Source organism: Brachionichthys hirsutus, chromosome 21 (genome assembly GCF_040956055.1).
Source record: "Brachionichthys hirsutus isolate HB-005 chromosome 21, CSIRO-AGI_Bhir_v1, whole genome shotgun sequence".
NCBI lineage: Eukaryota > Metazoa > Chordata > Actinopteri > Lophiiformes > Brachionichthyidae > Brachionichthys > Brachionichthys hirsutus.
In genome coordinates, this window is record NC_090917.1 from 8,658,157 (window position 1) to 8,684,429 (window position 26,273).

Consider the following 26,273-nt stretch of genomic DNA (forward strand, 5'->3'; position numbering starts at 1 on the left):
TGTATAAAGATACCAAGAACCATCTAGAACCTTTTGGTGCTGATCCAGATCAACCATGTGGACGGTGTAGATCCAGTTAGGAGGGGAACGAGCTGCTTGGGGGAGGTGATTTCATAACCACGCCTCGTCTGGTCTACAGCCACCGTATCTGCCTCGGTGTTGCTGGAGCCTGTGCCCGCTGACAACAGGCGAGAGGTAGGGTACACCCTGGACATGTCGCCAGCGCATCGTGTGGCCACACATAGACAAACAGCACCACACATATGGGCAGACTGTTTTGCTCTTTTTTGACTTGTTTCACGTTCCTTTAGCAAAAATGGAAATGTGCTGTTGCTAGAAACAGCTAAAGGAACTCCACTTTACAGAAACGTCCACATTTATTGCAAACACAGTTTCCAACAGAGACGCCTGAACATGTCGTGTGTGAGAACTTACAATATTTATGTGTGAGCATCAGCAAAAACAGGAGAATGTTCTATATTTGAAATACGTTACTGCAATACACCCTCACAAATATGTGGCAACCTGAATTGGAACTCAGGGTTGGAACTTTGCGGAATGGGAATACTACACTGACTATCGTGTAAAGCTACTGCTACACATCGATAAAACTCACCTGTTTCTGAGATTTTCATAAGAAACATTTGTGTTGGCAAAATATTATCATTTCATGTATAGTCATAGTTCAAAAGTCGATAGTTTCATTGAGGCATCCCAAAACAGGGATGGAGTGGAGAACCCGAGTATAGCTCTGGAACCACAGTACCGAGGTTTGGACTGAATTAATAGTGAGGTACCCTTACTCATAGTAAGAATGACGTCCTTAAATGTTTTTAAAAAATTCAGATTCTTTTTCTTCCCTGATGATTTTATTTCCCTGCACTGATTCCAGCCAGTCATTAATTCTAATATCTCAGACAGTCCAGCTCGCTTGTAGACCCAGTGAGGGCCGGGGGCCACAGCTGAAGGGCCTCTGCTTCAGCTGGCTTGTAGACCCAGTGAGGGCCGGGGGCCACAGCTGAAGGGCCTCTGCTTCAGCTCCGTGCATCATTCGCTGGAGCTCTGGTGAAGGGGAGGAGAGCGCTGGTAGCATGTGACGAAGGCACTTTGCAGGTAGCTGGCTCTGTGCACTTCGTCCTCTCTCATCCTCCGGATCTCCGCCTCTTTCAGCCGCAGCTTCTCCAACGCGGAAGACATCTCACTCTCTCTGTCAAAGAGCGCCTCTCTATGGTTACTGTTAAGTACTGCAGCAGGACATAGGGAAGAAAGGAAACATTGCATATTTAAGACATGATACATGCAAACATACTGACCTGGTTACTTTACATAAAATACTTATTTCTGAACAAATCAGGGCCTTTTTTAATGTGAGGGCTCAACTCTCCACACTGAGAACATGCTAATGTTAGCTGTTGCGTCTTTTGGATGTTCCAGTGCAATGGCTGACCTCACCATGCGTGTTCAGTCTGAGCAATAAGCTGAAAGTAAAAACTAGCTGTGGACACGAGCACAACTCCGTCCACAGAACCCCAAACTGGAGAACCAGTTCTTAAAAATTAAGTCAGAAATTAAATGCCCCTAAAACACCTCAAGATGAAGATCATGCTCAGGATCACCTTACAAAATGTTATGTTATTATTCTTTGGGTCGGGTCATACCTCTCCTAACAATGTAATAAAATCTATTCCTACAGTTTTATTTATAGAAACCTGTATGAAGCAGGACAAACAAACCAAAGCAGATAAAATCTTTAACGACTTTGTGGAGGTAAAACGTGTTCGATATGGAACAAATGACAGGCGTGCATCACGAGGAAACAAGAAGCATACTTTTACAATCAGGTTAAAGTGCATAAAGTGATCTGTGGAGCACACCTTTAAGCTCTCTCTCCAGAGCGCCGATTTTCTCCTTGAGCCCTCCCTGTGCCGTCCGCTCTGCATGCAAATGTCCGATCTGTTCCTGCAGCTCCAGCTTCACCCGGCCGACCTCGGCCACTTTCTCCTGCTCCTTGCCTGACAGCTCCTGCAGTAACAGACGCCCTTCATTCATCGCTTCTGTGGCCATTTGGAATTCACAAGTTAACCCTCAGAGAGGAATCGAACCCTGAACCTTCTCACTGTGAGGCGACAGCGCTACCCACGGTGCCACCTTGCTGCCCCAAGTCTTACAGCTGGAATGCAGCTAAGAAGCTCAAATGCAATAAGAAGCTGGTGGTTCCCAACCTGCTGGAGCTCCTCCATCCTGCGACGCAGAGCGTCCGTCTCAATGCTCTGTTGGCTGTTCTTGGCCTGCAGTTCAGAGATCATCTGTTTCTGCTGGGAACAGTGAAGCTGCACCTCCTGCAGCGATGCACGCACTGAGTGAAGCTTATCCATCAAGGATGACACGTGCTGCTGCTGCTCAGAGGGGGGGGGGGATAAAGAACTATGGGTGGTGGAGAACAGACGGCTGATCCATTCAGTCTCATTTAATGGGGAATGTTTCTAACCCACCTCCTCCAGACGCAGCTGAGCTTGCAGCCTCCCCAGTTCTTCCTCTGCTTGGGCCCTCTCAGTTATACACGACGCTCTGGCTTTACTCAGCTCCTACAACAAATTAGCATTGACTTCATGACCGTAATTACATGTTCACAGTGCATGTGCTTCATAAACGGTGCAGCTGGTGTTCCCTAAGATCCAAAATGAGGACTAGATCTGGACTGCCTAATAGTCTAGATCCGCCTGCTGTCCATTGAGACACGGACGCCGCGAGACGTCTAAAGGTATTCTGTGGTATCTGGTGCCACGACGTCAGCGGCAGATCCTCTATGTCCTGTAAGTTTTGAGGCGGGGCCCGCATGGGTCCGACTGATCTGAAACTGAGACCTCTTCCAGCTGTTTCCGTTGTCCCTCCAGTTTGAAGATGCGTTCCTGGAGAGATCTCCCACTGTCTTCTAGACGTTGATTCACATTCTCCACCTGCGACACAATATCACATTTTAGCGTCTGATCTTTTCATTCTACGCGGGTGATCGTGCACGTTAACAGCCTGACGATAATTCCTTGCACTTCTATTCGGCTCCGGATGGGAATGGCCCCACGCTCTATAAAAAGCTCAACATCTCGGCAGTACTGTCCATCAGCTGTGGCTGTGTTGGAGCACTAAGCTTCAAAATCATGTGATCAGATCGGACCAAAATAGAACTTCTTGGTGTAAACTCCAACCGGCGTGTTTGGGGGGGACTTTGCTTTATTGCAAAGGGGACAGGACAACTGGCCCGTGTTGAGGACAGGATGGATGGGACCATGTATCGTGAGATTTTGGACAGAAGCCTCCTTCCATTTTCCTTGACCTCAGGTACACGAGACAATACCACAATAAGTACTTGTACACGTCTCTGGCCGTTAGAGCACCTCCTTGTGACGCAGTAGCTCCGTGTCCTCCAGAGCTTTCTTGGACCTTTGCTTCTCCATTTCCAGACGGTCTGTCAGCAGGGTGAGACATAAGCAACCTGAGCTCAGTAATCAGTGCAGAACATTTTGTTTCTTTTGTAGTAATGTACAAGTGTGTACTAGTGTGCGTCACCTTCTGCTTGTGCAAGCCGCAACTTTAACTCTGCCGTGTTTTTGGCCAGTTCCTGCCTCGTCTCAAAGATCTGCTCATGCTGAGATTTAGACTTCCGCTCCATCTCTGCCACCTCACACAGGTTTGCACTCAGTGTTCATAATGCAACATCGTGCGTTCATCAGTCTTGCCATTTGCCGCGGTTGCGTAAAATAATCGGACAATTTCACTCCGTTTAGGTCGGACATTATTCTTACTTTATTCTTGAGTTGGAGGTTGGTCCCTGTCAGATTTTGGATTTCTCTGAGCAGTTTACTTTGTGTGAGTGCGCCATCCTACACAATGACAACACAAGGTTAAAAGGGTTATCATGAGGCTGGTGTCAACATAGCGAGGCTTTCTTTATTGTCTAGAACATATGTGTCAAACTCAAGGCCCGGGGGCCAATGTGGCCCGCCACGTCATTTTTTGTGGCCCGCAAGAGCTTTGTGCAGACATTTGTTTTTGTAAAATGCTGAAAAGTAAAAGTGAATCAGAGTTCATGTGTATTTGTAACTGATTTTTAATCTGTAAATGGGGTTTTAATGTTAAAATTAAATATTTGTTGCTGACTCCATTCTGGATCCGATCCAGATGATATTCAGTGGTGAGATAGAGCCCCCCCCCTACATGACTGTGTTAAATTCCCTAAATATCGGTCAATAATCAATGGAGATATTGAAGAACAAATTACAGACAGACGCCGGCGATTACATAACCTCGGCGGATATTTTTACAGCAGTAAGGTATCGATATATTTTTAGAACTATGCAATTGCATATGTAATATTTATAATTTAATTAAGTATGTAGTAGTAAATACAGTTTTTAGCAGCATGTTAAGGAGTAGTTACATTTTATTTACATTACATTACATTTAGTTACATTTACACGATGTTACATTTACAACTGGCCCTTTGAGGGCAACCATAATGCTGATGTGGCCCTTGGAGAAAATGAGTTTGACACCCCTGGTCTAGAAGAAACTTCAAACCTGACACCCCATTAAAAGTTCATCATCGTTCTTAGTTTGTCCATTCATTCTACATGAAATACTGTGTATTTGCAACGCAGCACGGCTGGTATATATATGTATATTTGTACCTCCTGCTCTTTCATCCTTTCCTGGTTCTGCCGTTCCGTCTGTTCTTCCTTCTCAGCTTTCACCCGCGTCAGCAACTCTCCCAGTTGGTGATTTTTCTGCTCAGAGAAGGCAAGTTCAGCCTCTCTCATCTGGAGTCTGTACGTCACAACATCACGGGATCAAAGTTACGATACTGCAGCTACTCGCCATTTAGGCCGCAACGCTGCCGAACAGAACGAGCTTCCGTTCTTCAGTTCCGTGACCGCGTTGAGACGACTTGAAAGTTTCCACAGATATGAACAAACATTTATTGAACGAACACACAAAAATAAAAGCTGAATATCTGCCAGTAAAGTATCCAGAGAAACAAGATATATGTTCATATATTTAAGGTCTTTGTGACAATTAATGAAGTATTAGTATCATCTCAGATCAATAATGAAAATAACATATTGTAGACGCTTTGCTTTTAAACTTTAAATAGTAGTATAAAGTTAAAGTAATTTGGGGAAAGCAAAAAGCGTATTATGACTTTCAGATGTGTATTCGTCGTATTTTAGGTTTAAAATTTTACGAAATATTCAATAGACGTAGGTACTGGTAAACAGGTTTTTGGAAAGGGAGGCTAACAGGCTAACAAATGTGTACGGGACGGTGGTGTAGTGGGTAGTGCTGTTGCTTAACAGCACAAATGTGCCGGGTTCGATTCCTATTTGTGCTCGTCTGTTCTTCCCATATCTCCTAGTAGAAGATACATGAACGTATAGTTAATATCTAGTAGTAGTACATCACTTGGATACTTCGTACCCTGGATCAAAGTAACTTATAATTTAGTATTGGTTATTATTTACCGAGTACATCAGGCCGGGTTGTCCTTCAATTTTTTGGGAATATTTTTTGAACCATTAGAATCAGCAATCAAGCAAAACAAAACAGCAAACCTGCCATACGATCCGTCTCAAGCTTATAAACTCTTTGATTTATATATACTAACAGTGTTATATCCAGTCCACAAGTTCTTTGCATGTTTAAATTATTGCATGTGCATGTTGTGTTGGAAGGTAAGAAGACAGCTCTTATTGTGGAGGGCAAGCAGGAAGTGGTCATGGGTTTGATGCTTTATTTAGTAGTGGCTGTTGGACATGGGTAGCAGAGGAAGTTAGGCGTGCACGCAGGTAACATCTACATGTACCGTGGAAATGTTCTTCAGGTTGTGCAGCTGGAATTAAAAGAAATGAAATGCTTACTTGGCAGTGAGAGAGTTGACAGCTGACTTCCTGTTATTCAGAGCTTCTTGGAGTTGGCCTATCTGAATGGAAGTGGATCTAATCAAACAGATGAGAAGCAATAAGGTTATAGCCGTGAAGTTATGGATACAAAATGAGTGCGTGCAGAGGGAATAATGCAGGAATGAACGCTTAGCTAAGAGTTTAGTTTCATTCCAGTAGGAATGTAAAAGGTTAAAGTTGAAAGACTGACGTTGTTGTTGTCGGTAGCAAAAGGCTGTGAGACGTAACATTTAAACTCACCTGTTGGAGCGCTCCATTTCATCCCTCTGCCTGTCTATGGTCTCCGTCTGCCTCAGGAACTAAAATACAGTCAGAAAAACCACAGCAGTTATCACAAACACCAGACGTATATTTGTGCCGTCACACAACCCGAGTTAAAGAGTTATTCCACTCACCTGCCATCCCTTTTCCTCTTTCAGTTGATTCAGCTCCTTGCAGAGGACCAGGTTCCTGCCGTGGGTCTCTCTCAGGGTGGACTGTTTGTCCAAGTTGTGTGCTGCTGTCTGCTCTTAAAGGGTTAAAGAACCGGGACAAAAGGGTGAAAAGAGAAGAGAGCTCTTCAGTTCATATGCCAGCCTGCATCACTGTGCAATAGTCACCAAATTCAAGTCCACAAAATACAATAAAAAGGATTACATTCTAAGAAAAAAGACGAGACGTACCTTTATAGAGTGAACCTCAAAGGTACTTTAATGATTCAGATCATCAAACTAATTTTAATATTCGACAAAGAGATCAAAACAGAAGATTGAAATGCTTTTTTGTTATGAAGTTTTGCATATTTTGTGGACTAGAAAACTTCACTTGACTTTCTTTTGCCGTGGAGGCGAATACACTTTTTGCGTAACTGGTCTCTCAGTGAGGAAGACAGGTTACTTTAGCAATGCAGAGTAGAACAGGTCAGCTTTGTGTTGCGCTAACATGAAACGCGACACACACGTTCCTTACCAAGTGCTCTGAGTGTGTCGCTCGGTACGTTATTTCCTGCCAGCTCCAGCTGCACCAAACTCCGGTTCTTCTGCAGCGCCTCCAGGAGGGACCTGCCCCCCAGCAGACCGATGCTGTTCCACCTCAGGTCTGTGAAGGGCCAGAACAAAGACAGTCATAACACAAACACCAAAGTTGTTCTTTACCACTCCAAGTTGTGGGTTCTATCATTCTCAAGAGATCGATCGTGTGAAGGTTGGTACATTCCGTGGGCACGCTGTCGTCAGGATCATCAACGAAATTCGCCTGAATAGCATGGCTAACCAGAGAAGCACTCAGAGAGCGCAGACCTCCACCAAGCTGCTCATTCCCCTCCTGATTGGATCGACACCATCCACACTGAGATCTGGATCATCATCTGGAGGTTCTAGATTGTTCTTGGTATCTTTAGACACCAACCATGAAAAGTCAAAGTGAATCAGAGTTGATGTATTTTTGGAATCCGACAGCCCACAGTTCCGGGGCTTCTCTTGTTTCGGCCAAAGCTCCCATTTTCATCATTCTACGAGTAAACGTTGTGCTATTTATCGTTTGTTATGGCGTATTACCGAGCACTTCCAAGGTGTGGTTGGATTTAAGGGCCAACGCAAGCTCAGATGCTCCACGGTGATTGATCTGATTGTTGCGGAGGTCAAGCTGTACCAGCCCAGTGTTAGAAGCCAAACCCTCGCACAAGAGTGAGAAGCCTTCGTCCCATATCCCCAGAGCGTTCCACTCCAACACCAGCCTGCAAACAACACAAGTATTAAGCATGGCACCACCGGGGGTCCTGGGAAATCCTCCTTTAGAATGTATCCATTCTCTAATCTGTGTAGCTTCTCAGTCATCCAAGTGGAGGTAGACCACGGAGAGCAAAGACGAAGAATCAGCTGGACCTTTTTGGTTCAAGACGTTTCACTGCTCTTCGTCAGCTCTGAAACGGATTCTTCGTTTTTGCTCTGTGAGTTCACAAATCCGAGAAAGTCATTCTGAATATTTCTGTCAGTTCGTGGCAGTTCTATCTATACTTGAGTGGGCTGTGAGGAATGATAGGTGGGGCGACTCGGATGAAGGGTCGCGCCAGAGGTTGAGTCATCGTCAGCCGGTGGCCTGACAGTCGAATCGAGCCAGAATCTCTCCCCGAACACAAAGTTTACAAGAAGAAGAAAATACTTTTATTCAGACTCAAAATGAAGAAAAACTGTGAAAGCAGATCGACTTAAAAAAAAAGGGAAAAAAATCAATGCTTCATAATTCAGCATATTAAATAGCACCATCAAGTTGATTTTCATTGGATGATCTTGGTTCTCAATCAAAACTAAAACCTAATCCAGTGAGAATTCCAACCAGAGGCAACATTTGCAAAGAATTCAGAACCTTTTAGATATGGTTGCTTGTACATGACAAATTCACTGTATAGTACAGTCTTCATCCAATAGATCACCTTTGGGATGAGGTGGGCATGGATGTTCAGCAATGATGTTCAATATGACCCAACATCTCAGAGGCATGTTTCCAGAGCCTTATGGGCAGGTCTGACCCAATCCTAGCACGGTGTATCAAATAAAGTGGACAGTACACGCCTTCAAGCTTCATCGCCCACATGAGCATCACATGAGAGTCATCCTCACCTCCGCAGAGTCTTGTTATGTGCCAAAAGTTTCCCCAACGCCTTGGCCCCTTCGGCCCTCAAGTTATTCCCCTGTGAAGACACATTTTCCATCAAACACCTTTGCGCGTTCCATTAGAACAGTCCATCGGCGCACTTACCTTGAGATCCAGGACTTGCACTGTCGTGTTGTAGAACAGTCCAGCAAGCAGTGCTTTGGCACCTAAGTGGCACACGCAATAACCAAAAGCAGGTTCAGTGACGTCATACTGGCTGCCATCAAATCTCACGCACCAACGAAACACGTATTCACCTTCCTCAGTGAGGATGCAGTCGCTGAGCGACACCTCTTTAAAGACCGCATCGTGTTGGAGGGCTCTCGCCAGCACAGCGCAGGCATCCGAAGACAGGCCCTGTCCACTCAGGTTCAGTCGGGAGCAGCGGAAAGCCTCGCGGTCCTGGAGCTGAGCCACAACGCCCTCCTGAGGCTCCAGGCCCGCCTCGTCACACAGACGCCGGTAGGTTTGCCTGAAGTCCTCCATTCTACAGCACAAGTCTCTCCTTCCTACATGGAAAACGCATCCATGTCTTCACGTCTTCTTTCTTCCCTTCAAGACCCTTTGACTGGATGGGGGGGGGGTCCTTCACAAAGAAGGGAACAAGGCAATAAATAGATGGATTAGCTCACAATGCAACACAATCTTCACATCTCGTAGGTTATTCTCGTGTTACAGATATCGGCACGTTGCTCAGAAGTCCCTCCCAAAGTCTGACCTTTGCTCTCTCTCTCAGACGTAGTGCTGCCACTTCTTATGTCTCTCTGCCCTGTTTATCTTTAAGCTTAGCTTTGGTTGTTTTCGAGTGTGCTATATCAATGCTCTTACAGGACACAGGTGCTATTACCATGAATATAATAGTAATAGTTAATAACAAATGGCCTGAGGATCGTATCAGCTCCTGTCATAGATTGATTTGTACGTAAGTCAAAGGCGAGGTGAAGATGTGGAATTTATTCCTCGATAAAGATGAAGCCGCGTCCGAGCGCTCTCTTAAACACAATAGAGGGAGAGAACGTGTCTGTATAATCCACGATACCTTCTACTACAATGTCTCAGTCTGAACTTCACACTCGGAATAATTCACATTTAATATTTGGAACAACAAACCTTTAAAACATCTGGTATTTACGTTTACGTTGTGTCAAACAGAGCAACTGAACAGAGTAAACAAAGTAACTGAGAAGTCTTCTTCTTCTTCGTCTTCTTTGTCTTCTTCTTCTTCTGCTGCTTCTTCTGCTTCTTCAGCGCCACCTGCTGGAATGGCGGTACAATGATGTGAAGTTTGTTCATGATTTGTGCTTCCAGACTTCATCTTTCATCTTTTATTTTTTGTCTTCTGATTTGTGGAACTTCTCTCTTATTATTAGGAACTTGGATCATTAATTTAGTGTAATCTATAATGAAAATGCTTGTTCCTCATTTCTAAACTGTTGAATCCTGCATGTCCTCCTTTGTCCACCTCTTGTCTCATCTCTCCAAATCGCCTCTGAATGTTACAATGTTAGCAAACACTGAAGATTATTATTTATTTATTTTAAGATAGGTTGAAAGACACGATTGGTAATTTATTGAACCAGCAGATGGCGAAATACAAGAAGCAGGTAAAGAAGAAGTCTGTCAGCCAATTAATAGAAATCCCCAAATCTGTAACTGCAGAAAAGAAGAAACAGTCTTTAACGCCAGTATTTGTTTACATTCTCATATATTCCACAGAGAAACAAATGCCAAAATAAAATTATCTACTTCCATGCTTGTTCAGTTTGAATCAAGAGTTTATGACTAGCCTAAATTTTATACCAACCGGGAAATTTAACCAACCAAAATTCTTCAGAAAACAATTAAAGTCAAGAAACAAAAAACAGGAAGGAGCAGACAATCCGCATGGGGCATGAAGTTATGCCATACGTGCTGCTTTAAAGAAAAGAATAAGAATAGATCACACTTCATTTCATGTGTTATATGCAATCAGACCAGTGTGTTCTGGGGTCAGGGTCATTAGCTGGGGGTCAGCTTTCATTGATGATTCACCGCTTAACGAGACGCTCCCTGTCTGAGGAAGACACGATGATGGTGCCTTCAGGCTCTCTTTGAAGTGAAGTTGGTGATGCTGCACAGCGGACAGAAACATCGGTGCTGCGTGGGGGACACGCAGGTTTAGTGAATATCCTCATCCTCTGACTAAAACCATGGCAACGACCAATCTGTGACAAACAGCAAGAAAATGATGAGAAAGAATAAAACAGCCGAGGAACAACAATCGGATCTGTACATTCCGGTTCTTACACAATACTGTACATTTGTTTTGATTTCTCGCGAAAACATAAATAAATATTCTAAATATATATATATATGTATATATGTATATACACTCTGCTAATATTGTATTATCAGTATCACATTCTTTGAACTGGTATTAATTGTGATTTACAGTTTGTTATTGCGATTAACTTACTATGTAAACTTTGTAAATGTTATGGGTGTTTTTTAATTGGACCATTGTGTCTGCAATAAAGATTTGATTGATTGATTGATTGATTGAATAATTCACCATCTGTGACACTATATTAATACGTGATACACAATCCTATAGTATATAATTTATTGCCTTGTGTGAAAAATGTCATATGTGCAAAACACACACACATACACACACACATACACACGCACACACACACACACACCATCAGATTATATATTCAAGATTCAAGAGTTTTTATTGTCATTATGCTAACATAACAAAATCGTGTGATATATATATATATATATAATATATATATTTATTATATACTGTATATAATCTATATATAATCTATATATTTATTATATACTGTATATAATCTATATCGTATATATAATAAATATATATAATATGTATGTATAATATCACCCCGATATAAAGGTCAGAATGTCGAAACAAAAGAATGTAGCCTGACACAATAAAATGAAATGTTATCCTTATTAGAAACACAGTATGTACAGAATTGATATTTTATTGTGTAATAATACTTTTAACTGCACCAGAGGCGACACGCGGCAGCAGCTCAACCTTGTAGGTGCGGGTTTGAATCCCACACAACAAAGGGACTCTGTCTGGCCCGGCTGCGGCTGCGGGGCCTGATCCTCCCCTACGCGTCGGTGACTGGCGCCAGCGGCCGAAGAGCCGCAGCGCCTCTGGACAAGTTATCAATCGTTTCTGGACAGGAGTCTAGTGCCGCGTAAAGCAAGCCGGATCGATGAACTGCAATCATTGTCGCAGTCCAAATATTAGCCGTTTGGGCACTTCTTTCATGTCTTCACGGCTGTTTACGTCCATGTTTGTTCTCTGATTCCACTTTATCTAAATTACAACCGTTAGAAAGTTGCCCGTTTGGGTCGCGTGCTTAAAAGACGCACCGAAAATCGAAGCGGGTTGCCTTGTTTGTGGCGCAGCTCCGTTATCAGAGAGACGCGGCGCCGAATCGTGACTTGTGCACGAAGTCTGGCAATAAACGGTCACGCCGGGCCATAACGCGCAGCTGCAGCCTGGAAGCGGCGCGCACGGCCGCGCTCTGGAACAGAGAAGTCATCGGTTATTGGTTAACACTTTGCGGAAACGCGTGAGCGGATAAACACGCACTAAGTGAGCCATTCAATCGATTAACATCTCCAGTCATAAACATCGGGCCGATCGCGCTGAGACGTGGTGCAGGGAGAGCGCAAAGAGTCCAAGTCGGCGTTCAGCGGCGCGCTGCAGGACGCGGGGCGCAGCGCGTAACCGGATGATTGGGGTTAATTGGGCAGGCAGGTGTGGGAGGGAGCACCTGTGGCCCATTTACCACTGATTGGGGGGGGCGTATATAGGTGCTTCCCCTCCCTCGTTCCAGGTCCTCATTTACGTTTTCCCCGTCTCGAGGGCAGGTTGGTCGTAGACTGTCACTGCTTGTCTCTCCTTTTCATTTGTTAGCTTTGTCTCTCCTTTTTCTTTTGTTAGTTTTGTTCATAGAGTGTTTTTAAGGAAGTTTTTAGAGCGTTAAATAAATATTTTGGATTCCTAATGCCGTGCTGGTCATCACTGTGAGCGGACCTGTGGGTGGGGAAACCCGCTGAAACGTGCTGGGGACCAACGGGGCGAATTAAATAGATCTTTAGGTTGCAAGTCCTAAAGTGGCGTTGTCGGCAAAGGTCGGACCGTTCGGCCCCATATTCCCAACGCCACACATGGATCGCGCGTAAAACCAGAGGTCATATCTGGATGTCTTCCTCTATTGGAGTTTAGGGTCCCGACGCGCATGTTGAAGCGACTATAGGCAACATTTTGGGTATTTTAAACGTTCAGATCAGTGAAACACGCTTTGCGTGACCTAATGACACTAAAGATGTAAATTTCATCAGCCCACATCTCCTGGTTTCAGAATCGAACCAACAACCTGCCATGATGAAAACCTCGGTATAAAAGACTTATTATCGATTCCCCTTGATTGCTTGATTCCCTTTATTAGATATTATCAATCTGAGCCCATTTGCTGGTCACGCAGATGAAACACTGTAATCAGGGACTGGAATCTGAATTCGTTATTCGTGACAGGAACATTCTGAACATGTTTGGACGCCTCTATGCTAAATGATGTGATATTAAAACATGAAAACATAAATAATTCTGCATCACTGAACATTCAAACCCAGTAACTAATATTACAAATGATTTTTAATTCTTATAGAAGCTGGCTAACAGATAAAGATATCGATCACTGAGCCGAGGCCCAGTGGCTGTTTTAATAATCCAGCATGTTATCTGGAGCAATATATTTATGTTTATCGTCTGTGCCTTACATATTTTGCTGATAATGCTTTTAAACTCAAAAAAAAAAATCAACATATAATGTAGCATTAAATACCACAATATTTGTTATACTGCAATAAGTCATTAATGGGCCTCTTGTAAATTGGAATGCAGCAAAGTTAGAGCCTTATTGTGTTTTAAGTTTCATTCTTGCTCCTTTTTAAAAGTCTGTCTCAAGATTAGCAGAAAAAGGTCCGTTTTTCAGGATCCGGGTTGTTGCTCAGAATTGCAGAACTCCGTTTGTTTTAAAGAAGATATGACAGAATTGTGTTGAATTCTCTTTTAATTATCACCGGAACCGTCTCTGCTTCTGTTTGAGACCTCTTCCACGTCATTACTTGCGGGGACGGATTCTCGGGGGACAGTCTTTCCCCTCCGGTCTGATCGCCGTGCCGCTCGATTGGAGCGCCGAACGCGCCAATCAGAGCGCGCGGCGGCCCACCTGCAGGAAGTCGGCGGTCCGCTGTCCTCCTCCCTCTGCGTGCTGCGGCTAGATAACGGCCCCAGCAGTCGGAGCGGGTATCAGTCCGTCCATCATGGCGCGCTGATGGACATCAGAGCCCCAACCGTCTCCGCGCAGCCTGGAAAGACTCGTTAGTCCAAAGTTAGTCGGGTTAGCGCTGGTTAAAAGTTAGTCGGGTTAGAAGTTCCAGCTGTTCGCAGCATGTAAATAAGATCTTCTGATAGTTCCGACAAAGAGGAAGACTCTGGAGAGGGGAGGGCCGCCTTCTTCTTCTTCTTCTTCTTCTTAGTTCCAGTGCGCAGCGACGCCATGAGCGTCCCGCTTTACGCGCCGACCCCCACCCAGCCGCCCCCCCCGACGCCCTTTTACATCGAGGACATTCTGGGGATGAGCGCCGCCGCCGCCGCCGCCGCCTCGCCCTCCGCGTCCTGCGCCGCGTCCTGCTCCGCTCCGATCGTCCCCGCGTCGTCGCTTCCGTCTCCCAATTCATCCTTTACGAGTCTCATCCATCCATACCGGACACCGATTTATGAGCCCACGCCGCTCCACCCGACGCTGGCCCACGGCGCCGTGACGTACGGCCCAGCGGGCGCGTTCTACCCGTTCCACCAGCAGCACCACCGCTCCATGGGCGAGTACGCGCACGCGCTGCTCAGGCACGACTGTCTGGGTGAGTTTGGCAAGTTTGACAAAACTTTCTGTAAATCCTGTTTTGCATGTTTTCATTGTCGCGTTGAGACATTTTAAACTCAAAACAAACTTCAGCCCCTAATGGAGACACAGGATTCACGTTTTAATCGTGACTGACATGTGTGTGTGTGTGTGTGTGTGTGTGTGTGTGTGCGTGTGCGTGTGTGTGTGCGTGTGTGTGTTGGGATGGGGGTAACATGTAACCTTGACTCTTTTCCTGACTCCATTGTTCTGAAACATCAGAGCAGCAACGCATGATGACTAAAACGAGCTGCACTCTAAATCATGTCAACGAATCCCTCTCTCTCTCTCTCTCTCTCTCTCAGAATTCCCCGTACATCGCCGTTTCATATACTCTTGAGGATTGTTTTTTAAAGATCTATCTATCTATCTCTATCGTGTTATTCCTTATTTTTCAGGGACTATATCTTGGGGTGCATTAGAGTCAATAATAACATTATTTTAGGTCTCCGGTTGAATATTTGGACCGACAGGCCTAAACTCTGCCACCAGTGGCGCGCCAAGCACGAGGAATCAGAACTCAGGGTTTGGCTGAAGTATTGATTGAAACTGTTGGATTCGATCGGAGACCGTTTGGGATTGAAACGTGACACCTTCTCCAGAACAAAGTGACAGTCTGACTTTGTGTTGCGCTCAACGGGCCAGGTCTTTTCCGTTCGTGGCGGAAGCCGATAGGAGTAAATCTGGTTTCAGAAGCCGTCCAATGCCTTCCTGCCCCCCCCCCCCCCCCCCCCCCCGGCCAGCCGCTTCCTCGGGAGCTCGCTGCACACTGCTGATTATTTTATCGACATCCTCAATACAGACACATTCAGGAAACACTCGGCTTCTGATAGCCCGGGGTCCGTTTTTCACATATTGTGGCACTTCCTCTGCCCGACCTGCATGCGAGGATGTGCGGCTGACTTTCTGCACGCTTGGCGGAGTGAGCAGAATAAAACAAAAAACAAGGCGACTCTGATGGGATCTGAGCAGAGATGGTAAAAAAAAGAAAGAAGAAGAAGAAGCAGATTTAGAAAAGTTCAAGAATGGACAAATAAAGGGATAAGAGGTGCATCAAGACTCGGCTTAAATAGAACCACAATCAAATGTGGAATTTAAAGTCAAACAATTATACTAATATGTTAGAGCAAATTAAATGTGCGGTATAATCTAATTGTTTGTTTATTTCGGGTTTCCTCCTGGCAGTAATGCGTGCTTTAAGATAAAGGGCTTTAAGATAAAATAACGCGAAGGCCTGCAGGTGACTTTCTTTTCCTGAAACACACGCGCATAGATTTATCTTTATGTATTTCACCTTTGTGCGTTTACCCAGTATACACTTAAATTAGTTTCTAGCACAGTTTGGAAAAGCTTTAAAACTGCAAAACAAATTGCAAAACTTTTAGGAAATCCACCTGCATAGCGAGGCTGTCCGTCGCTGCTCTCTGAGGACCATTTGGATTTATTTTAATTCTGCATGGAGCAGAGATCTGACGGTTTTATGTTATAAATTCACGGTAACTCCGTCCCTGTCCTGCTAAATCTACACACTATTTTTTATTATGTGTTGCTGTATTTGTATTTATTTATTTTTGCTACATTTATACATATTTCATAGATTTAATAGCTTCTTTTTTTTTTATTAAACTAATAACAAGTCACACAAAAACATTAAATTATAAAATCTTCTGGAGCTAAATGGAAAAAGAAATCTGACCGGAACCTGCTCAGGAATTCTAATGATGATCCAGATTTTAGCTCAGTATTTATTTAGGCCTGAAACATCCATGTCGACTAAAACTTCCCTTTAATGATGATTTTGTATTGAAAACGGACTCTAATTCCCAAGCCACGTATTTTATAGCTTTTCTCGAGCCTATATGTAAAAGGTAATTATAATGCACTCCGAGGTTTTAGAATAATGCCGTCGGACCAGACTTATATTAACAGTATAAAACAAGGCATGTCTTTTTCATCTTTATCTTTCAGCTCAATAATCGATCTTGTCTAACTATTAGAAGCTTTAGTGCCTTTCTCGCCATTTCTTTTGGATTGTTTTGAGAAAACGTCACTTTTGGGAAAAGAGAAGCAATAAGAAGCTCTTTGACCGCAGCGAGCCTCTCATTGTGTAAGTGAGGACATGCGCGCCTGTTGGATGTCATCGTGTATAATCACAGCACAAAGCAGGAAGCATGCAGCGGATATTTGCCCATAGTTTTCTCTGTCACGACCTTCCTGAGAGGCGGCCTGCAGCAGGCCGGCGGCTCGGCCATTGTTCGCCGCGGCCCATTAACAGCAGGGGAAACCAGACAAGACAAAAACAGCCCTGATTACATCCGCACATCTCTTCAATTGTGTTTCCAACGAACCCATTGAACAATTTAAATTATGTTGTATTTATTTTATATTATTTGCTGCCATTTATTCTATCTTGACCATCACTGCTGCATCTTTTTATTTTATTTTAATTCATACCTTCATCATGTGCTTGCACCACAATGAATGGTGCCATAGTGGGCATCTGGACCCGAGCAGGTGTGAAGGTCACATTCATTCTCGGCCCTGCTTCCCCCCTATCTAAAGGGAAGCCTCTGCTGTGGACGCCCTTTATCCAGCGGCCCTTACATAAAAGGAAGGGCGGCCAGGTTCGGTTCTCCAACGACCAGACGATCGAGCTGGAGAAGAAGTTCGAGACCCAGAAGTACCTCTCACCTCCGGAGAGGAAGCGTCTGGCCAAGATGCTGCAGCTCAGCGAGAGACAGGTACAGTGACTGTCCGTGACGTCAGCGGGTTATTTACATTATTACTCACTTTATTCACACAGGACGTTAGTGTGTGTGTGCGTGCGCGTGCGCGCGTCTTTGTGTCTGTTTTTTGTCCATTGACGAAATAAAAAATATCAGGAAACGGGAGTTGGAGTTCAAGACCTCCACAAAAGTGGATCAACCGGGTGAACATGCGGGGATGTGTGTTTGTGTGTATTTGTGTGTATATGTGTGTGTTATTTGTGTGTGTATGTGTGTGTTATTTGTGTGTATTTGTGTGTATATGTGTGTGTTATTTGTGTGTACATGTGTGTGTTATTTGTGTGTATTTGTATTCTGTTTCACTCGTCTGCTCAAAATGAGACGCGACTGAAAATGAATTGCGCAACACGCCAGAAAGGAAGAGCTTTCTATTTTCGAGCTGTTCCCGCTTTTATTACTCAAGAATGAAACCAGACCGAGGATGAAACGACGACTCAGCTGCGTGATAGAGACGCAGCTTCATCCAGATGAAGCATAAGAGCGTCCGTTGTGCGTGAATGTGCGCGCAGACCTCCGCCGAGCAGCTCATTACACCGTCCACATGGTGATCTGGATCAGCACCAACGTTCCTTCGAAGTTGCGATCGTGCGTAATTACGCACAGCTGATACGGTCTTTGCGCAGCGAAAATCTACGTTTCGCACAAAAAGAAAAATCCAACCTAAATTGAAAATAAGATAAACACGTAAAACTTCATTCCGTGCTATTTTCCACGGTGAGTCAGTGACCGGTGACCGGCTGCTCCGGCTAATGATGAGATTCACATGTTTTTGCGCATCTAACAGACGCCATTTAAACGGAGTTCCAGTACACACATCCGTTCCTTGTTGATTTTATCTGTTTTATTTTTGTTGATTTTTATCACTTGTTTTTATGTTATTTATTTTCATACTATTGTGTACTTTGAGATTTGCTTTTAAATGTAAAGTGCATTTAAAATAAAATGTATTACTATCATGTTGCTCAAAGTTGTCCAAGGGACTGCTAAGGGAGTCTGTGTGTTTGCTCAGACGCATTAAAAATTAGAGGGAACATTGATCAGCACCAGAAGGTTCTAGATTGTTCTTGGTATCTTTAAACACCAACCATGAAAAGTTAAAGTGAATCAGAGTTGATCTGTATTTTTAACTGATTATTGAATACATAAATGCGTTTTAATGTTAAAATTATATATATATTTTTCCTGACCTCATTCTGGATCTGATCCAGATGAAATTCGGTGGTGAGATAGAGACCCCCGCCCTACATTACTGTGTCAAATAAACATTGATCAATAATCAACCGAGATATTGAGGAACAAATGTTGAATCTCCGTTGACTGTAATTTTAATGGGCATTTCAAACTGATCCAGAATCCAGGATCTCTTCTGGATCATCACCAAAATGTAATCATCTGTTCCTGGAAACATTCGCAACATTTCCTGAAAATGTCATCCAGATCCATCTGTAACGTTTGAGTTATGTTGCTAACAGACAGACAGACAGACAAACCCAGCGCCGGCGGAACGAGGTAAAAATCGATGGATTGATGGCGTCCTACAACTAATATAATAATCAATTCAAAGGTTAGCCCCCACAGTTGTTGGTTTTTACCATGAATATGTGAGGTAGGCTAAAATTACACGACAGAGAATTGTGCCGACAATGTTCTGCCAAATAAAACATGACTGGTCTCACTATTGCATCATCCTCATCGTAGCTCTGTAGACGTTACAGGAAGCTAATTAAATTAAACAGACGAGGCACAGCGGGTGGTGGCTAGGTAGCTTATGCATCTCGTTTCAACTATTTCTGCAGTTTGATTCTTTCCATCCGTATTTCCTGCTGTGGTTCTTTAAAATAGATTATAGTTAATCAAAATCAAAAAGCTATTCTGATTGCTTCACTTTGTGATTTGTCTTTTAGGTTAAAACCTGGTTCCAAAACCGACGAGCAAAGTGGCGAAGACTAAAACAGGTGAGAGATTTAGATAGATTGTGAAGAGACCCATGGCGGGTCGAGGACCAGCAGCACGGCCCCCGTAACACCAAAAACGACTTTCATTTGCAGGAGAATCCACAGGGAGGTAAGGTGGAGATGGAGGACGACAGTTCTGCAGGGAGGAATAATACAGGAGACACGACTGAGCCTTCTGGGATCCAGAGTCCGGAGCAGAGACACGTGGCCCCGGCGGGCCAACGGGGGCCAACGGGCCCCTGCGTGCTCTCTGTGTCTGCAGAGCAACCCCACACGGAGCTGGACTATGATGTGTCAGATGATACAGACCAGGAGCTGGACATCGAGCATGATGCGTAGTCCACACTGGACCGTTCTGAGACGGGCTGCCAGCTCGATGCCGAGAGGATGATGATTACGCGACGCCTTTGATTAACTACAGAATGAAAGACGGGACAATAGACTAGTTCCTTCCACTGCCGTTCAGAATGGACTACCGTTTCCATTTGTGTCTTATTGCATATATTCTGCTGTGTCGGTTTCCCTCGCTGTTAAAACACCAGCCCTGTGGGACGAGATGTTTCGGTGCTCCTCATTCCTGCAGACATTGCCTTCATGCGATAATCAACGCAGGACAAATGATTTCTTGCTGTTGATATCTAATAGAAGTAGGCAAGGTTCTTAGTGAGTAAAAGCAGCAGGTTATAAATGAGCCTTTGCTTCAAACGACCCCCTTTGGTTCGTCAGTGTAAAAAGCCTTTGTATGATTGTGTTTTTTTGTACTTTGTCCTTGTTTCATTGAAAAATGAACTGAAATAAAAAAAAAAATCATTCAATCATTCATTAAATTCGTTCCTTCTTATAAATAAACTATTTTATGGTACAGATGGTCCCTGCTTAAGGACGATTCGGAGCTACGACGTGCTTTCGGAAATTTAAAAGTGTGTTTAGTGGCAAAGGAATCGCCGTAACGATGAGCAGAATGCGCTGGCTGCCGAGTTGTGAGTGAGGACGTACATATGTGCAGTATAAATATACGTATGCAACCTCTGCCAAGGCGGGTGTTATGTAGGATCCCCATCCTACACATTCACGAATTTCATCTGGATCAGATCCAGAATGGAGGCAGGAACAAATATTACATTGTAACATTAAAATCGATTAATGGATTCAAGAATCAGTTAAAAATACACTTCAACTCTGATTCACGTTTCATGGTTGGTGTATAAAGATATACCAAGAACAATCTAGAACCTTTTGATGCTGATCCAGATCAACCATGTGGATGGTGTAGATCTAATTATGAGGGGAACGAGCTGCTCGGTGGAGGTCTGCGCTCTAGTTCATTCATTCATTCATTCAGTTTAATGCCTGCTTTAGCCGCCTTGTGGGTCACGTGTGTTTTCTATGGGCTAGAGGTGGGGTACACCCCGGAAGCGTCACCAGCGCATCGCAGGGTATAACATTTTTTATCACACAAAATCTTGGCCAAGTTGCCAATCAACGGGGGTTTCATCTAACGATGAAATCATTTAGCGACGGGGTCTGTGGGACGTAACTCCATTGTTAAGTGAGGACCAGCTGGAATTTGACTCATTTACTCACGACATGAAAATAGATGAAGTCGTTTTTCATCATTTAAAATATAATAATAGATGGGGCTTGAGTCAGAATCCCATATTATTAAACTGAGTAAGTAAAAATTGTAAAGTGAGATAATTTTTTTGTAAACAACAAAATGTCTTTCTTTAGCATTTACAAGGGAAATAACAGCATTTGGATATTCATGTTTATAGAACAGTGAATTGAAAGAAAACTACTTAAACTATATGATGGCTGATGAAGTTTCAAAACATCCAGAAACATAATATAGAAAATCTGTGGCACAGAAAACTGCCCAATATATAATAGCCAAATATATTTGTACATCCTGAATAGTCTGATGATAAAACAAAAATGGACTATGTATGTAAAAATTCTGCCCTGCGATGAACTGGCGGCTTGTCCAGGGTGTACGCCGCCTCTCGCCCTTCTGAGATAGGCTCCAGCTTGGCCTGCGACCCGTTAACGGACAAAGCGGTTGGAATATGAATGAATGAATGAATGTAGACACATCCTGTCCAGTCTATGCAGGCAGTGGGCATTATGGAGATCACACCAGTTCGTTCAGCCGCCTGCACCAAAGCGCGAGACTGAAATACGCTTTTATCTACATTCGAAGACTGAGATTTCTTCTTCTGAATGATTTGATTAACTCAACTCAACTCTATTTATAAAGCACTTTACAACCATACAAAGTGCTGTACATGTGCAGATTAAAAATGGGTGAATAATAAATTAAAACAGGAAACATAAATAACAAAAATGAACCAGATATAAATATGAACCTCCACATCAAGAGGAGTCAGCTGAGGTGATGGGGCATCTATTCCGGATGCCTCCTGGATGCCTCCCTGGCGAGGTGTTCTCTGCATGTCCCACTGGGAGGAGGTCTTGGGGAAGACCCAGGACACGCTGGAGAGACTGTGTCTCTCGGCTGGCCTGGGAAGACCTCTGTATCCCCCTGGAAGAGCTGGAAGAGGTGTCTGGGGAGAGGGAGGTCTGGAAGTCCCTGCTGAGACTGTTGAAGATGGATGGATGGATGAACCAGAGAATATAGGATGACCCTGCGATGAACTGACGGCTTGTCCCGTGAGGGGTCACCACAGCAAAGCAACCTTCTCCACTTCACCCTGTCCTTTGCATCGTCCTCCCCAACACCAGTCACTCTCATGTCCCCCCTCACTACGGCCATGTCTCTTCTTCTGGGTCGTCCTCTAGACCTGTTCCCTGGCAGCTCCATCCTCAGCATCCTTCTACCGATATAGTCCCCGTTTCTCCTCTGGACATGTCCAAACCATCAAAGTCTGGTCTCTCTGACCTTGTCTCCAGAACGTCTAACCTTCACTGTCCCTCTTATTGTCTCATTTCTAATCCTGTCCAACCTGGTCACCCCCAAGGAGAGGTTGAATTTACAGATGCAAACCAAACCACTGCTCTCCATTCTTCTGATTTTCTAAGGGCTCAAAGGCAACCAGAGATTAGCAAACAGTTTAGTCCATGTTAATGGTTGGCCCATCACCACATTCGACTTCAGATAGCTTCTCATTGAGCTCTCGAGTAAACACTGTGAGTAGGACTTTTTCTGTAAGTAGATTAGGTTAATGATTGAGCGAACCCTCAGGATGGTCGGGACCGCATGAAGGTGGCAGCTGTATGATCGTCCAGGATCTTCACAGTACATTTTAACGGAAGCGATGAGGACAATCGTTGAGAGTTGTTGAAGATGACGACGGAGTGAGGGGCTGATTTAAATGTGATGTTTAAGGATTAAAGCTAATCGCTGTCACAGCCTTGTTTGAGTTATATTACGAAGGTTCAATGGCATCACACAGAAGGCCATTCCAAAACCAACAGTACGCACATTGATCCCAGCCTCTGGATTGTGTAACAGTTCGCAAATTGTACAAAGTAAAGTCAACATTTCGAAGCATTGCACACACAGATGGCGGGTGAAATATTCTTCACATGACTAGTTGATTCCAAAGTGCCCGCTGATCGGATCAATTCAAACACACACACACACACACACAACTTGAAAGAGCTATTCAATGTGTGATGAAACATTTCAGACATTCAAGCTCTCTAACAACCAAAAACAGTCACTGACTTGTTAGTGAGACAAATGGCATCGTGGCGACTGATAAGAGGTCACAACTCCATCCCGCTGTTTCTTGATGTAAGCACGGTGATGCCATCCATGATGCCATCCTTATATAGATAAAACAAAACTGAGATTACAGCTTTACAAGTAGAAAAGATAAGCTGGTATTTCAGGAAAATCTTTGAGCAATTTGTATCATATTTGTCAAATGGACATTTGATAAGTTCTTGATTTGAGAGCAATGGAGAAGTAGAGGGAAGGTCAGAAGGAGCTGCATTCTGTCTTTGTAGATCTAGAGAAAGCCTGACAGGGTGTCTAGAGAGGAACTGTGGTACTGCATGAGGTACTGTGGTACTGCATGAGGAAGTCTGGAGTGGCAGAGAAGTATGTCAGAGTGGTTCAGGACATGTATGACAGCAGTGAAGTATGCAGCAGGAGTAACAGAGGAGTTTAGTGTAGAGGTGGGATGCACCAGGGATCAGCTCTGAGCCCCTTTTTGTTTGCCATGCTGATGGATAGACTAACAGATGAGGTGAGACAGGAAGCTCCTTTGAATATGATGTTTGCAGATGACATTGTGATCTGCAGTGAGAGCAGAGAGCAGGTAGAGAAGAATCTAGAGAAGTGGAGGTCTGCTCTAGAAAAGAGATGAATGAAGGTGAGCAGGAGTAAAACAGAGTACATGTGTGTACATGAGAAGGTCCCAGGGGGGACAGTGAAGCTACAAGGAATAGACGTAAAGAAGGGAGAGGACTTCAGGTACCTCGGGTCAACAGAGCAGAGTGATGGAGAGAATGTGGAAAGGAGGTGAAGAATCGTGCGCAGGCAGGCTGGAACGGGGGGAGGAAAGTATCAGGTGTGCTCTGTGATAGGACGAAGGGACAGGTCTACAAGACAGTGGTGAGGACAGCCATGATGGACGGCTTAGAGACAGTGGTGAGGACGGCCATGATGGACGGCTTAGAGACAGTGGTGAGGACAGCCATGATGGACGGCTTAGAGACAGTGGTGAGGACAGCCATGATGGACGGCTTAGAGACAGTGGTGAGGACGGCCATGATGGACGGCTTAGAGACAGTGGCTCTGAGGACAAGACAGGAGGCGGAGCTAGAAGTGGAGCAGATGAAGATGCTGAGGTTCTGCTGCTATGATTTGATGTTGTCTTGGCCGCTTTTAGCATGTTAATTTTTTTGTATTCGTATTTTGAAGCACTTATATGACTGTAATTAATTCATCACAATTAGCGTGATAATTTTACACCGCTAATTAAAACCCCATCTGTGAGGGTTGCTATGGCGACTGTTGCTGCAGGTTGATTTCTGCCCTGCACAGCTGCGGGGGCATTGTTGAACTGAACGAGACGCACCTGTTCCACATCTCACCTGATCAGCTGACTCTCTGGACAGTTCTCTGCCAGAACATCCTCTCTGGTTCCTCAGTGTTTACAGGTTCTCCTGTTCTACGTGTCGTTCCGTATTCTCTAGTTCTATCTTTAATACCTGAGGAGACAGATCCAGGTGAAATCAGGGTAAATATTCACATAAAATATTTAGTTTTTGGACCTTTCAATAATGTCTCTCTTATTACCTCCTCAAAGGAGGATTCTGTTCCTGCTGCCTTCACCAAGATGCTGGAATTAGCAGAGGACAAAAGCTCTGGATCTGGATCCAGAAGAATCCACCATTACTGAAAGTGTGCTTCATAACTTCTAAACTAATAATGATATCAATGTGAATCCGGGATATATTTTTAGATTCCTTAACCATGAAACCATAAATAAATATTACATTTGGTGTAAATCACAGTACAGGGAGACTGAGGTGCTTGGCGGAGGTCTGCGTTCTCCGAGTGCTTTTAGTTAACGACGTGTTGCAGGACATGATTAACTCATTTGTTCATGTATACCTGGATGACATCCTGATGCATCTCTGCACTTCTTATTCCAAATTCTAAATCTGATCATTTGGTATTGAACTCTGGAACAAACGAAACAGATTTTTGGATCAAACCCTCTGTTTTGCCTGAATCCTCTCTCTCTCTCTCTCTCTCTCTGTGTCTGTTATTAGTGGACACAAGTTAATGTGTGGTTATATTTGAACGACTGAGGAATGTGTTGACTGTTGACCGTGGCCAAATGGAAGCCATTATCTCTTGCCCGAGTGAGGCCTCCCTCCCGCGTTCAACTGATAAATTAATGAGAGAAAACACGGCGTACGTCAATACTAGTGTCACCAGCAGTCACAGGGACGCAGTGGGAGAGAGACAGAAAGGAGAGGGGCCTAAGAAGAAACAGACATGGCTATTCAGGAGCATAAAGCAACGACGGGATGGTCAAGGTCACGAAATGGTCTGATGGTTCATTTCACCTCGTTCCCATTTCATTTGCCACCACTTAAGTAACTTTATTAAAAACGTGAAATATTCTGTGAGTAAACAGACAAAACGTAAAAGATGAGTGGAGGTCATACAGGATGTACAGATGTACAGAAAGGAAAAGAATAGTTTGAGCCGAGCCCAAAACAGAGTGTGATCTGAGCTACGACTGGGCAGGCATGGAGCAGCATAAAGTTTATTCATCCCACTGCCTTTGACCTTTCAGAGGGTATAAAGACGCGTCAGCCATTGGTGTCCAGCACGCTTCTCTGATTGAGACACAATCCTCTACTAATGTCTGTAGCAGATCGATCATTATCGGTGCACTGACACCCAGAGTGGGATCCGGCTAACAGAATAATTATTTTAGCGGGGGGCCACTTAGTCATGAGCACAGCTTTCAGTGCAAGAAACTAGCAGTTAAATTGACCGTGTACGGATTTGCGCTGAAACAGAACAAACATGGCTCATGTACTCTGGGGGGGGCAAACAGCTTTCTAAAGACTTGCAATCGTGATCAATTATATTCATGAGTATAAAATGAAGGAATCCAATGCGCCACCATGCTTCCCTCCATAGGAAAACAAGATTCTATTAGATTTTAAACACGACCATTACTTCCCACTAAATTGACTGTTGTGTTTTGGTCCATATTTGACCTCCTCAATGTAAGGCCTCATTCACACCAAGCACCAGCAGCCTCGTGCATCAGGACTTGCGTGGATCTCCTGCTGAAACTTGGCGTAAATCCAGATCTCTGAGAACATGAATCCAATCCTTCAGCCATCCCAATCAACGTGGAACTGAACCCAACCCCGCCCTGTCCACGCCCTCATTTACATGCGCAACTCATATGTAAATGTCCCCTGCATGCGCGTGATGGTCCCATGGCTGCG

At 44.2% G+C, this 26,273-nt stretch overlaps 2 protein-coding genes across 2 annotated transcripts; one reads left to right on the plus strand and one right to left on the minus strand.

Moving 5' to 3' along the window:
* Positions 1-375: 375 nt before the first annotated feature.
* On the minus strand, positions 376-9,071 carry lrrc45 (leucine rich repeat containing 45). Its single transcript, XM_068754452.1, has 17 exons — positions 8,843-9,071; positions 8,691-8,752; positions 8,552-8,622; positions 7,490-7,668; positions 6,903-7,031; positions 6,350-6,462; positions 6,195-6,253; positions 5,913-5,990; positions 4,686-4,821; positions 3,801-3,878; positions 3,565-3,676; positions 3,393-3,463; positions 2,865-2,957; positions 2,493-2,585; positions 2,223-2,396; positions 1,875-2,022; positions 376-1,244 (listed from the first exon to the last, which is right to left on the minus strand). Exons 1-17 carry the CDS (start codon positions 9,069-9,071, stop codon positions 1,048-1,050), a joined length of 2,022 nt encoding a protein of 673 aa, XP_068610553.1. The 3' UTR covers positions 376-1,047.
* A 5,108-nt stretch (positions 9,072-14,179) lies between these two features.
* On the plus strand, positions 14,180-19,661 carry hhex (hematopoietically expressed homeobox). The gene is made up of 4 exons (XM_068754684.1): positions 14,180-14,540; positions 17,144-17,322; positions 19,272-19,322; positions 19,416-19,661. Exons 1-4 carry the CDS (start codon positions 14,180-14,182, stop codon positions 19,659-19,661), a joined length of 837 nt encoding a protein of 278 aa, XP_068610785.1.
* Positions 19,662-26,273: the final 6,612 nt, after the last annotated feature.